Source organism: Xyrauchen texanus, chromosome 33, assembly GCF_025860055.1.
Source record: "Xyrauchen texanus isolate HMW12.3.18 chromosome 33, RBS_HiC_50CHRs, whole genome shotgun sequence".
Taxonomy (NCBI): Eukaryota; Metazoa; Chordata; class Actinopteri; order Cypriniformes; family Catostomidae; genus Xyrauchen; species Xyrauchen texanus.
Genome location: NC_068308.1, coordinates 9,884,143 through 9,897,550, shown reverse-complemented (window position 1 = coordinate 9,897,550; position 13,408 = coordinate 9,884,143). Strand labels below are relative to the sequence as shown.

The following is a 13,408-nucleotide window of genomic DNA, read 5'->3' as shown; positions in this document are numbered from 1 at the left end:
CTCATCGTGTCTCAGAACCAACGTGTGACGTCATGACGTTTTCACGAGACCGGTGCGGATACATCTCAAGGCATCCTAGCCTTTCAGCATATTCTTATTTGACCTCAAGAACATACGGATGCATTTGACGCACTACGGTTTCTTTGTGATGTGTACAGGTATACGCAAGTCTAAAAAAATGGGGCTGAACCAAAAATATTGACACAAAATTTACATTTATGCATTTGGAAGATGCCTATTCAAAGCAACATGCAGTGCATACCATTTTATCAGTATGTGTGTTCTCTAGGAGTGGAACCCATGACTTTAGCATTGATCACGTTTACATGCACTTAAGAAAACTGTTTATCGTAATCGAGAATTCCAATTGAGGGATTAAGAGAAAGCGGTTTTAACAAACCTGGGTTTCTCCCAGAAAATGCTGATTAAGTGGCCATATAAACGCATAAGCAGCGTTCTGATGGGTGTTTGAAGAGTGAACAGACAAGATTACTTGCACTATAGGATGAAGCCCTACATCATAACAAGTCCTGACAGTGGAAATAATTGACATTTCTGTGAAAAGCGCATACACCATACCTGTTTCTATACACCAATTTGAAATATTGACTACTGTCCCTCACATCAGTGTGAATGCCCTCAAGTACACTGGGGGAATCCCGGAATTTGATGTAAGAGGGAAACTTCACTATTACAGTGCAATTCCACTGCAGTTTGCAATGGAATGTTAAGGAAAACACAGCAACAACTCTGCTATTTTATGATGTTACTTTGATTTATTTCCAGATATTTCAAAGTCTTCCTTGTATGCCATGCTTTTTATTTACACAAGCATCATTGGGAAATCACGTTGCTTTGGAGAAAGCTGCTTACTGACCGAGCAGCATGTATACAGGAGTAAAGAGAAGGCCAATATCAGCATCATGTTACCACATACATCGATTTAGAGTCTTTGGGTGTGTTCACACTTGGCAGGTTTGGTTCAATTAAAAGGAACTCTGGTGCGATTTCTCTGTTAGTGCAGTTCATTTGAACAAGTGTGAACGCTGTCATCTGAACCTTGGTGCGCACCAATCAAGCGGGCCGAGAACTGAATAGAGGATCTCGGTCCGCTTCAAAACAAACTCTGATGCGGTTCGATTGATATATGAACTCAACATGGACCAAAGACGTCTAAATAGACCAAAAACAGAAGGCTGTTTGCCTAATTCTGACCTCAAGCATACCTGGTTCTTCTCGTCATAGGAGCTATGTTGCCATTACAGTTCATTACAGGCATCAGAATTACCGTCAGCTGTACTTGCCGCATATCTTCATTTGTATGCACAACGGAGGAATTCCTGGCACTGTTTTGACTCCTTTACAGATTTTATTAGCTCTTCGTTTGTTCTCAGATGGTAAAAATACTTTTTTGATCAGGACCAAGAGAACCGAACTACAAGTGTGAACACGTCCTTGAGCAGGTTTCTTGCAATAAACTTTTGTTTAGTCTTATTTTAAGGGCAATAAGTAACTGAAATGCTCTCAACAGCAAATCTCAAACCATACATTTCAACCCTAAAATAATTATTTGCTGTTCTTTTTTGCAACAAGAACTGAAATTGCTATGGTTTGTTTCGTATTTTTAGTTTATGATCATCCATGGGTTTTGACTACATTGTTTGAATGGGAACTGAATAATCTTTCCACAATCCAACTGTTTGTGAAGTTGCGTAGTATTCATTGGAAAATGCATGATATCTAAGGGATCCCTCTTGTCAATCTCGAGATTCTTACATGGCGTTAATTTGAAGTCGCACCGCAACAAGGAGTGCTCGTAAAAGATTATTTTAAATGGTCTGTTTTGATGATCAATTCAAGCTCTAAAATAAATATTTCACATAATAAATTTGATAACTTTAACTCCATGTCTGCTACTATCGGTCTTTATTTATTGTTGGCCACTGGAGAAGTACATCAATCAGTTCAAATGTTGAGAGTCTGACTGGGTGGTCAAGTGGTAACATATTTGCCCCTTGTATAAGAAGTCTTTGTTGATTAAAATATAAAGTTGCATCTGAGTGGATTAGAACCAAAGACAGAAGATGCAGAGTGCAGATATAAAAAATATAAAAACAAACTTGTATCAATTATAAGAAGACAAAAAAAAGTATTATTATACCAATCTGATAGATAAAAGTAAAGGCAATATCAAAAACACATGGGGTGTAATAAATACAGTCATGCATAAAGGTAGGGCCAAAGTTATTACTCCCGATTTTATAACCAAGAATAACTCCGATAAATATGTGACAGAAGAAATTGCAAATTAATTTAATAATTATTTTGCAAATATTGGCTCAAATTTAGTACAGTACATCCCAGACGAAAATATTGATGGTAGTATTATTCCACATAGTGTAAACAGCATTTTCCTTGCGAGGGTACAAGCGAGTGAAATTTTGAAAATTGTTTATGAATTTGCAAATAAAAAGTCAAATAGATATGAATATGTCACTGATAAAGCAAATAATAGACGTTATTGTTGAGCCTTTTACTTATATTTGTAATTTGTCATTCACTACAGGGAAATTTCCAGAATGTATGAAGATAGCCAAAGTGGTTCCACTTTTCAAAAAAGGAAATAAAAATGATGTTTCGAATTATAGACCCATATCTCTGTTACCACAGCTATCTAAAATCTTAGAAAAATTATTTGTGACTAGATTAAAAAAAATTTTGGATAAAAATGAATTGTTAACAAATAGTCAATATGGATTTCGCTCAAATCATTCAACTGCAACAGCAATTTTGGAATTGGTAGATGAAATAACCAATGCTATGGATAAGAAATATGTTACTGTAAGTGTCTTCGTGGACTTGCAAAAAGCGTTTGACACTTTAGACCACGAAATATTATTGATTAAATTATATAAATATGGTATAAGAGGTATAGCTCATCAGTGGGTCAAAAGTTATTTAAAAGACAGAGAGCAGTTTGTTGAAATCAATAGCATAAAATCAAGAAATTGTCCAATAAATTGTGACGTACCCCAGGGATCGGTACTTGGTCCAGTACTTTTTCTTCTTTATGTGAATGATATAGCAAATGTTTCTAAGTTACTAAAATGTATTTTGTTTGCGGATGATACTACATTATTTTATGCTGGCAAAAATATAAATGAGGTATTACAAGTTGTAGAGTATGAGTTTGGGAAAATTATTAGATTTAAATATCAGTAAGACAAAATTTGTGATTTTTAGTTGTATAAAAATGGATTTAGATGTAGCATTGTCAGTACAAGGAGTACAGATTGAAAGGACTCATGAATTTAAGTTTTTAGGTGTTGTGATTGATGAACAGTTGACATGGAAATTCCATATTGACCAGGTTAAATCTAGGGTATCCCAAATTATAGCTGTGTTACATAAAGTAAAAGAATCTGTTAATAAATGTGCCTTAATTTTGTTATATAATTCATTGATTGTTCCACATCTGACCTATTGCATTGAAGCATGGGGAAGTGCAAACAAGACTTATATAGAACCTGTATTTAAATTACAAAAACGTGCCATTCGCGTTGTAAATGGAAGTGAATATAGGGCCCACACAAATCCAATATTTATACAGTTAAAAACTTTAAAATTCAATGACTTATTAGAATATAGCCGTCTAAAAATAATGCATAAAGCTCATCTGAAAACATTACCTGACAAATTGCAAAATAGATTCATCAAGAGAGTTAGTACATTTAATTTAAGAGGAACTGAAGTCTTTCAGAAACTTGAGTTTAGAACAAAATTAAAGGAAAGATGTGTCTCAATGCAAGGTGTCAGTCTGTGGAACAATCTAAATAGTGAAATTAAAACTTCAACATCGTTTTTTGTTTTTAAGAAGAGTGTAAAAGCATTACTAATAGAAAAATATAATGCATTTATTTAGCAGGACAATGTGATATTTGATTTATGACTTTGCATAGGTGCTGCAAAGTAGATGTGTGTTTTAAGCGTACATTTTTGGAATTGTAATTCAATTTATGTTGATAAGGGGCAGATATTATAAGTTTATCTTCTTTTTGCTCCTTTTCATTTCTTTTTCAAAAGAATGAAATAAATCTACATGAATGAATGAATGAATGAATGAATGAAAGATTGCATCCACAATTCAGTGGATGTATAATTTGAGTGGGGACACGTTTGTTTGCATTTACTTTGCATTTGTCTCAGTTTCTATGTTTCCACCAGACTATTTCAGTGTAAGTAGCAGCATTATGGAGATGTAATGACTTTATAGTCACTCTGACGATGATAATAATAATAATAATAATGGTATATTATTGCAGTTTCTAATGTTTTCCATCATTGATACGCCGAGATGCGAGTAAAAAAAGCACAGGTGAAAGCATCTTAACAGAATGCACATGCGCGAGAAGTTGGCGAGAGAGGCATACCTTCTAGACCCGACACTTCACCTTGGATATGTAGATCTGAGTCAAATGACTGGTTTAAAGAATCTTACCCATATTCCAGCCATCGGTTTGTGCTGATTCTGTATTTGGTTGCTAAGCCTAGTGAAGTGGTCTCAAATTAAAAGTTGCTCACTTGAGTGAAAAAACTGCAGGAAACCACATTTATGCTCATTTAATTTCCGTGCATCCGTACTGGTTTGATTTATTTTGGTTTACTCTGCATAAAAATGGTTTTATATATCTGGGAAACTATTAAACTTCTCTTTTATTTACTGTTAAAGCAAATTTTAGGAACAATTCCCAAGGCTCAAATGACCTTTTGTGCAGTGAATCTTGCAGTCAGTGAAGAAGTTGCAACAGGAAGGAAGTTTCTTGCACACTACTGCTTGTGCAGATAGATTCATGACACTCCTGGAAACATCACCGAATTCTTCATGAAATGCGTGTGATTGTGGGAAGGAGATTCAGTCTCTGGGAGACGTGTGTGTGTGTGTGTGTGTGTGTGTGTGTGTGTGTGTGTGTGTGTGTGTGTGTGTGTGTGTGTGTCTGTGTGCGCATCTTTATTATCCTCCATTACTGCATAATTAGTGTTTATAACCTCTATTTCATTTTCAATATCTGAATCTGCTCATGTGGTTTGATGTGCATTAATGTGCTGTGGTGCTCTCCCTTGGTCAGTGGCAGGTTTCTCTTGCTTTTGTGGGTGGAAAAGACAACTTGAGGCTTTCACCAGCTCCAAAATTATTGAAATCCATCTTCTAAGTGCAACCAGCCAAAGACACTGATGTGCATGACATGCACTGAATTCATATACATATTTGTGTATATAATTAATAACACTCATGAATTAGGTTTTTGCTAAACTACCAGTTTTCATTATCAAATTGCTGGTTGGTTGTTATAATGAATTGTCGACTAGTCTTGTGTTAAGGGTAATATGATGTACAGTATATAGGCTCCAATATGTTCACTTGACTCCAACTAGAAGCCTTTTTAGAGGGATATACAAAAGTGCAGCAATTTAACATGTTGGCAAAAACATATTCAACACAAATAAATAGGCTAAATAACTAATAGCATCTTTTGGCACAAAACTATCAAAGTAAAACATAAGTGTTTATAAGTTTAAAAGTAAGACATTATTCCATGACAAATGGATTGTGTGGATCTCATCTTTGGACACATTACACGGACTGTGTATAATGAAACTTTTATTCTTAAGCAGTTAAAGGAAGTTCTTCACCACTATACTGCTCAATCACAAGTGTGTGTGAAATGTAAACATCTACTAGCCAGTGGCTAATAACGGACATTTTCAGTTGCATTGCGTTAAATTTGGTCACTTATGTGAGTGATTTCCTTGCATTGCAGAGGGTTGTAAATAGAGTAAATGATTGATCTCCGAGAATAAATATTGTGATTTTTATTTTTTATTTTTTTTAAACTGGGAGGTGTGTCTCCACAGGGGGCACCAAAGCTTGCCAGGGGAAGCGTGGATAATGATGATAAATTCTCAAAGTAAAATCAGAAGATGCATAAATGCAATAAAAATGTGTTGTCAAGATATAGGCTAGATATGTAGGCTAAATTAAAATTAATTAATGGCTTAATGGACCATAGTTCAGCTTAATAGACTGTAGCTTTATGGAGTTATAATACTATAAAAATGAAATGTCGTGAACGAATGCAAACCATGCGAGAATGCATCCATGTACTGGTTGCATGAGCGAGAATCTTTCCGCTCGCATGCGGATTTCCTTCGTTCTCGCACAAAACTGAACACGCTCTCAAATATACGCTGCTCATAGAGTGCGTGTGCACACTCAAAAAATGACTTGGGCACTCGCAAATCTATTATAAAGCCATATAGCCCTTTCACTGTTCATCCGTGACAACGTGTCCATTGTTACGAGTTCAACATGATATCGGGTCGATGTGTCCATGTATTTGTGACAAGTGCAGTTTCACATAGAAATGTACACTGGATCATGTGATGCGAGTTCATCACATATATAGGCTAAAAAACAGTTCTGTTCTATTGTCATAAGGGCAAATGTGTATTTTTAATAAAAGTAATGCAGAATACAGATTCATATTACTAATATAAATATTTATAGCCGTTAATCACACACCAATGAATTTGTCAGACTTCATTTAAGGTTATTGTCATCATTGGTGAATTTCCCTGATGCCTAAAATATTATGAATTTTGATAATGTAACAATAGGGGAAAATACCTAATAAAACTTCAGATAAGTGGCTGGAATATACTGCTATTAGTGGAAGATATTTTTGACATTTAGACATTATTATTTACTTTGCTATTGTACAGTATATGTGGTGGGGGTTACTTTTCAAACTTTGAAATCCGCTGGTTTGAATGAAGATTGCGATACATTGAAAAAATCTATATTTTTACCCAGTTTATTTTTTAAACAAGCATTACAATAAGAAGTGAATTAAACTGCTCTGAACTTTCCTACAAACAGACGCACTTACAGGAATTCCTGGAGAGTTTAGAATGTCAAAATAAAAGCATGAGGGTGCATGATTGAGATATATATTATTATAAATTTACAAATTATAATATTTAAGTTGAATGGGTTCCAAAAAATGACTGGGTTAAAGAGTCCAGATACAAGCTGAAAAAAGTTTGCAAAAAAAATTATAAATAAAAAAACTGCTTATTTTCTGCTGATGACTTATACTGGAATTACTGTTAATGTTACTGCTACATTATCCAGTATACTAGTTAACAATGTTTTTCTTAATAAGCTATACATTTTATATTGAAATAATGTGTAGTTAAAGGTTTGTGTTTCTTTACATATTAAAGAATACTCCCAATAAGTTCCGCACAATAATGTAAAGATATTTTCAATACTGTGATTTCCGCTTACGGAATCGGATTGGAAGAGAAAAAGTGGTATTGGTGCATCCCTACTAGACACTCCAACCTACATGGTTGCCAAGCAACAAACATTAGAAAAATATTTAAACAAGATTCAGATCTTAACCTTAAGTATTAAACTTTGGTATGCAACTCATCCCACAATGTTGCGATTTATGATTTTGCCTTGCAGACGATGAAAAATGTGAAAATATTCTAAAGATTTGCATTGAAGGAGGGACTCAAGCCATATCTAGGTACCAGAATATTATAGTGATTTGGGTCAGTGAGAACCCATACCAACTAGCCATGGCAACATTGTGCAATATTCAAATCTAGAGAAATATATAATTTATTCATTAAAATGTATCTTATAATTTTTCAAATTAGTTTTAATGAAGTTTTTCATGGGGTCAAGAGATAATCTTACTGCAGGGCAACCAAAAAGATCATGGCAGACACCTTCACTAGTGCAAGCCAGATGTTGTCCATGATAGATGGTTCCCTTCCCCCTACTGCTGTAGAAATGTTAACAGTCCTGCCACACCCTTAGAAACACACTGAACAGCTCCTGGAAATCTTGCAGTTTGGCAATGCATGTGGTCCTGATCAGAGTTTCTCTGCTATAGCTCTCTAGCCTTTCAAAGAACTAAATGTGCATCTTTCTGTAGATAAAAGATGATTAAATATAGCAGGCTGTCATAACAGTTCATGGTTGCTTTGTGGACTCTCTCTCAATCTGATCTCAAGCAGTTTGGATTTTGTTTTTTTTCCTTTTAAAGAGTTTCTGCTGAACTTATGCTGATGTTCTGCTGAACTCTGGAGTGGAGTGAAACTCGTGAGTACAGTTACACGTGGTTTTAAAACTGCTGTCTTGTATTTCTGTATGGCATAACAAGTTTTTTTTTTTTCTGGGTTTTGCACCTTTTGTAAGAATTATCTTTGCACATTGAAATTTTTCACAAATGTGCTAACATTGTTTAGATAGATTTCACATGTGTGTGAAATCTATGTCGCCTACACTACCATTTGACTGCAATTATGATCTAATGTTTAATGCTATTATGATTGAAAGTAGTTTTGTTGGCAATTGTACAGTACATTTTACAATGAATCTCTTTTACAAAACTGCAATTTTAGTCCATTTTATTTATAATTTTGTTTTTATCAAGTTAGACCTGATGAAGGAAAAGTAGCCAACAAGTCTCCTGCATACTGTACATGGGAACTCTGGGAATACTGTTTAAAAAGCATCTCAGGTGGATTCCTAATGATGTCGTTAAAGAGAATACTAAAATATTCCAACGACAAAGGTTGGCTACTTTTAACAAGCCAAATTGTAAGATCTTCCATTTCATAGATTTGATGACCACACCATTAATACAGAATAAAATGTGAAAAATTGTAATAATAAAGTGTAGGTCATGTCAAAACTTGTTACTCTCAATACGAGTTGCAGCATATTTGAAAATGTGGCACTGAAAAACATGGACCAACAAGCCCAAAGTGAGAGCAATCTAAAGTAGACTAATTCTGTTTTTGTCCTTTCTATTACAGAACAGAAGTTTATGTGACGGTTGTAAGGCAACATCATATGTCATATTTGGATTGCACATCTGGAAGTTGTGAGCAAGCACTGGCCAGCTTTTTACATGTAATGAGCAGCATGGTTGAAGAAGAACTTTGTGTTTTATAGCAGCATATGCCCATGTCTGATTCTCCATTACGGTTCTACAATCGCAGCGGCTGACATGAATAAAGTCGTGTCATGGTCGGGGAAGGAAGTTTCCCTTTGGCTTAAGGATCAGGGGTTGCAGGAGTACTTGGAACCTTTGCAGAACTGCGATGGACCGGCTTTGTTAAATCTTACTACTGGTGACTTCAAGAGGCCACCACTTTCCAGGGTCACATCGGATGGTGGGAGGCAGCTCCTTGACAAAGTTGAGATCCTTAAAATCGTGCATCACATTGACGTGCACAAGAACGGACATGCCAATGGGCACATGGTCTTGAATCATGACTGGAATGCTGGGAGTGCTGGTAAGGCTCATCGGAATGGCATGGTGAATGGCTTCCATAAGGAACTGGTGCAGATTCCCATACCAGAACCAGCTTCTCCACAATTCCCAACGGAATGGAGAAAGACTGCCGTGGCCTTCGTTTATGCCTTGTGCTGCTTCATCTTAACCACCATCATCATTTCTGTTGTCCATGAACGTGTGCCTCCTAAGGAGGCAACTCCACCACTCCCGGACAAGTTCTTTGACTTTTTTGACCGAGTGGAGTGGGCTTTTTCGGTATGTGAGGTTAACGGAATGATTCTTATGGTCTTGTGGATTATACAGTGGAGTCTCTTAAAACATAAGTAAGTGTCTACTGAATATCATATACTGTACATAAGTGTATTACTGGATGTCACAATACCTGTCAAAAAATATTTGGACAACTAAGCAACGCTTAAAAAAATTACGAATGCCTTTCCACTAAGACACCTGTGTAAATTTCATACAGATTTTATTCAGCCACTAAAAATCACTGAGATCAGTTGGTTAAAAGTAATTTTAAAAATGGCTCAGAAAAGTCGAGGTTTGGGATTTTGCATAAAAGCATTTATTTTGTATTACCTAATGTGATGCCATTCATACTTTTTACTGTAAGCGTGACCTAAAGCTAAGTGTGTACTTTTTTTCAGTATTACAATATTTCCTCCTATCACAGCTTAATATGCAGAGACCACTATTGGTAAGAAATTTGTTGCTAATTTTCTCAAAAACTGTAAATGCTGTGTCTCTGTGGCATTTACATTTTTTCTTCTTTTGGGCGACCCGTTCAGCTGAGATAGGTCTGTTTGCATCCAGCAAGACTACTACAAGAAACACCAACATCAAGGCACTCCTACAACTAAATCCCCTTGCTAAATCCTGCAACAATTAGATGTAACATTCATACACTGTGTTTGTTGTGTTTATTTGAGTCCCACAACAACCCCACACGTACATCTACTCCTATCCCTAAACCTAACCCTAGCCAAAAACATTATTATATATGGCATATAAAAGACATATGAAAGTTATTCTTTGTCCAATTTTCATAGTTAAGGCAACATGAATCATACAAAGATTACATAGGCTTTTAAAAGTTATTTTAGCCAATAGAATCGGTTTCATGATCAAAGGGGAGCGTAACTTGAAGTAGCCATGTCATGTAGTGGGTGTTCCTTGTGGTCTTGTGGGATACAGACAGAAATGTGTTCAGCTCGACAAACCACCACTGATGTGAGTTGGGGACTTTTTCACTTTCTTCAGCCATCTGGGTTTCAGAAGTAGTTTTCCTATTCAGTTTTTGCATAGGCTTTTCATAAAATCATCCATAAAGGAGTTGTAAGCCATGAACCAAACAAAAACAACTCTGAGGTGAATCACAACATTACAAACTTTGTAATGGACAAAAAGTCTAGGGTCCAAGCCAATGGTGTTTGGCCTGCCGATTACCCTTGGGCCAAACAAGGCCAACTGAGGAGTGAAGCGGGATTGATGTCAAAGGCGGACTTTTGCCGAACTTGCCAGGTTGTGTATCCAGCACACAATGGTAGCAGTTTGGGAAAAATGTAAGAATTGTGGGTACAATACAATGCCGTTAAAATGCACATAATCCCGCGGTAAGTGGAGTGACCACTCGGGACACCATGGCAGTTTACAGTAGGTGAGTTGACAATGCACAACTTATCTTGCTAGCTAGCTAATTTTTACAAATGATAAACTCTATATTCTAGATAATATGATACATCAGCTTGAGCTTCCCTCTTGCTTGTGAAATGGCTGTGGTGTGTGACTTTGACACCAAGGCGGCATGTTAAGTGCGGTTTTTAGGGCAAAGCTGTGGGGCTATTGGCCCGATGGTGGGAACACAAATAGAGTTTGGTCTCACTCGAGTTCCGAGGTTATAGGCACCGGGTGGCCAGTTGATGGCCCTGACTTGCACTGGCCCGTTAGTGGAAAAGCAGTTACTTTATTAGTTTGTGTGCTCCCTGGGAATGTTACCCATGATCTTGGCATTACTAGCGCCATGCTCTACAAGTTACCAGATACAGGAACTTACCATGTTTCATGAGGGCATGGAATACAATCCCATGAAGTACTGCAAATGATGTTATGGAATAAAAAATGATGGGAATATATAAAACTATTGATTTGAGGTTGTTGATTATATGTATAGAAACAATATATTTTGTGCTTGCTGCAAAATATTGGGATATTTACAAATATATAAGTAATTTAATGATGGAGACCAAACCTAATTACATCATTGGAGTGTGCTAATTTCACGGGTTTGTTGGCCACGGTTCTCTGTAATGTACTTATTTAACAGGAATTCCGCTATAAAACATGACTTATAAACAATGAAGTTCAAATGATGCATTCTGATGGTTTCAGCTGAGGCATATACCATCAAAGAACAACTTTGGAGCTCATGGTAGGTCTGTTTTTAACGGTATAGAAGTTATTATTGAAAATCAATTGGTATGTGGAAATTAATACCTACATTTTTACTTCCGGAACCAGACTGTTGCATTCTATTCCGTTCGGCGGTGTAGAAATACACACTTAAGCTTTAAGTGTCAAAGTGTCCAAGAACTTTTTTGGGGCCGTTGTCATGCAGCATATGTAAGATTGCTTGAGATTCCTTTGTGAATATTTCACTGTGGTTTGTGATTTACATTAAACCACAATATATTTCTTTCACAGATCTATTATTATTCGACGGTTCTTTTTCATAGTCGGGACACTCTACCTCTACAGATGCATCACAATGTACATCACTACTCTGCCAGTGCCTGGCATGCACTTCAAATGCTCTCCCAAGGTAAAAGACACCATAAACTAAACACTTAATGACACCTTACCACTATTATCCTCACACCAATGACTAAGTATAATAAGTTCATGTTGATTGCAGGCAGTTTTTTTGGCCAGAACTTATTAACAGTTCAGTCATAAGACATGCTGTTGCTGCACAATTAGACATACATAAGATGCCCTGAATCAGAAATAGACAGGTGCTGCTGAGGATGTGGGTTTCATTGAGACTGGCTTACCCCCAAATGCTACACAAAGAAAGACAATATATATACACCGCTGAGCCACAACATTAAAACCATATGGTCTAATATTGTGTAGGCCCTCCCTCGTGCTGCCGAAACAGCGCCAACCCGCATCTCTGAATAGTATTCTTGGATGCCTTTGTTCTTACCAAAATTGTACAGAGTGGTTATCTGAGTTACCATAGACATTGCCAGTTCAAACCAGTCTGGCCATTCTCTGTTGAACTCTCTTTTATCAACAAGGCATTTCCGTCCACAGAAATGCCGCTCTCTGTGTGCTGGTTTTTTTTTTTTTGGCACAATTCTGAATAAATTTCAGACTGTTTTGTGTGAAAATCCCAGGAGTTCAGCAATTACAGAAATACTCAAACCAGCCTGTCTGGCACCAACTAATTGGGAGTTTGACTAATTGAAATATCTAGTCCCCACATAGGTTTCATTTGCATCGTAATGGGCATTAAATCTCTTAAACTCTCGTCTATGGCTATCCGCCTTCCTACATCATGAATCATGAAGCTGGGTCAGGGTGCCAGCATTGAGCATCACTTTGAAATCCACATGAAAATTGCTTGCAGACATATGTGTCTCTTTTGTTGATGGTTAAGTCTTGTCATGATCTGTGATAATTAAAATGCTCCTTATATAGGCTTAAAAATACTTGATTTCGATCACAAGCCTATCTGGGCTTGTTGTGTACATCAAATAGCATTAAGAGGTCCTTTCTCCATAATTTTATCACTTACACAGAAGCGCTGATGTGTTTGTGTTTTGTGATGTGCATCAATGTAATGGGCGGACACATTACCAAGTTTCCACCCTGTGTTTATACTGTATTAACATAAATGCGTTAATCACGATTAAGAAAAATTAACGCATTAAAGTTTTAAAGTAATCGCATGTGTTGACATGTTAATTCTGACAGCTCTAATAACCAAAAGTCATTTGTTGTTCATTCACAATGAAATGTCT

At 36.4% G+C, this 13,408-nt stretch overlaps 1 protein-coding gene across 2 annotated transcripts in view; it reads left to right on the top strand.

Moving 5' to 3' along the window:
* LOC127627196 (phosphatidylcholine:ceramide cholinephosphotransferase 1-like) overlaps positions 1-13,408 on the top strand; it is a 51,567-nt gene that overhangs the window by 28,959 nt on the left and 9,200 nt on the right. Inside the window, exons 1-3 of one of the 2 annotated variants that reach the window (XM_052103479.1) lie at positions 7,857-8,176; positions 8,896-9,703; positions 12,084-12,201. In XM_052103479.1, coding sequence (XP_051959439.1) covers positions 9,090-9,703; positions 12,084-12,201 — 732 coding nt within the window. In that variant the 5' untranslated portion in view covers positions 7,857-8,176; positions 8,896-9,089. Of the gene's footprint in view, positions 1-7,856; positions 8,177-8,895; positions 9,704-12,083; positions 12,202-13,408 lie in introns of those variants that run through there. The other variant, XM_052103480.1, reaches the window with a different exon arrangement.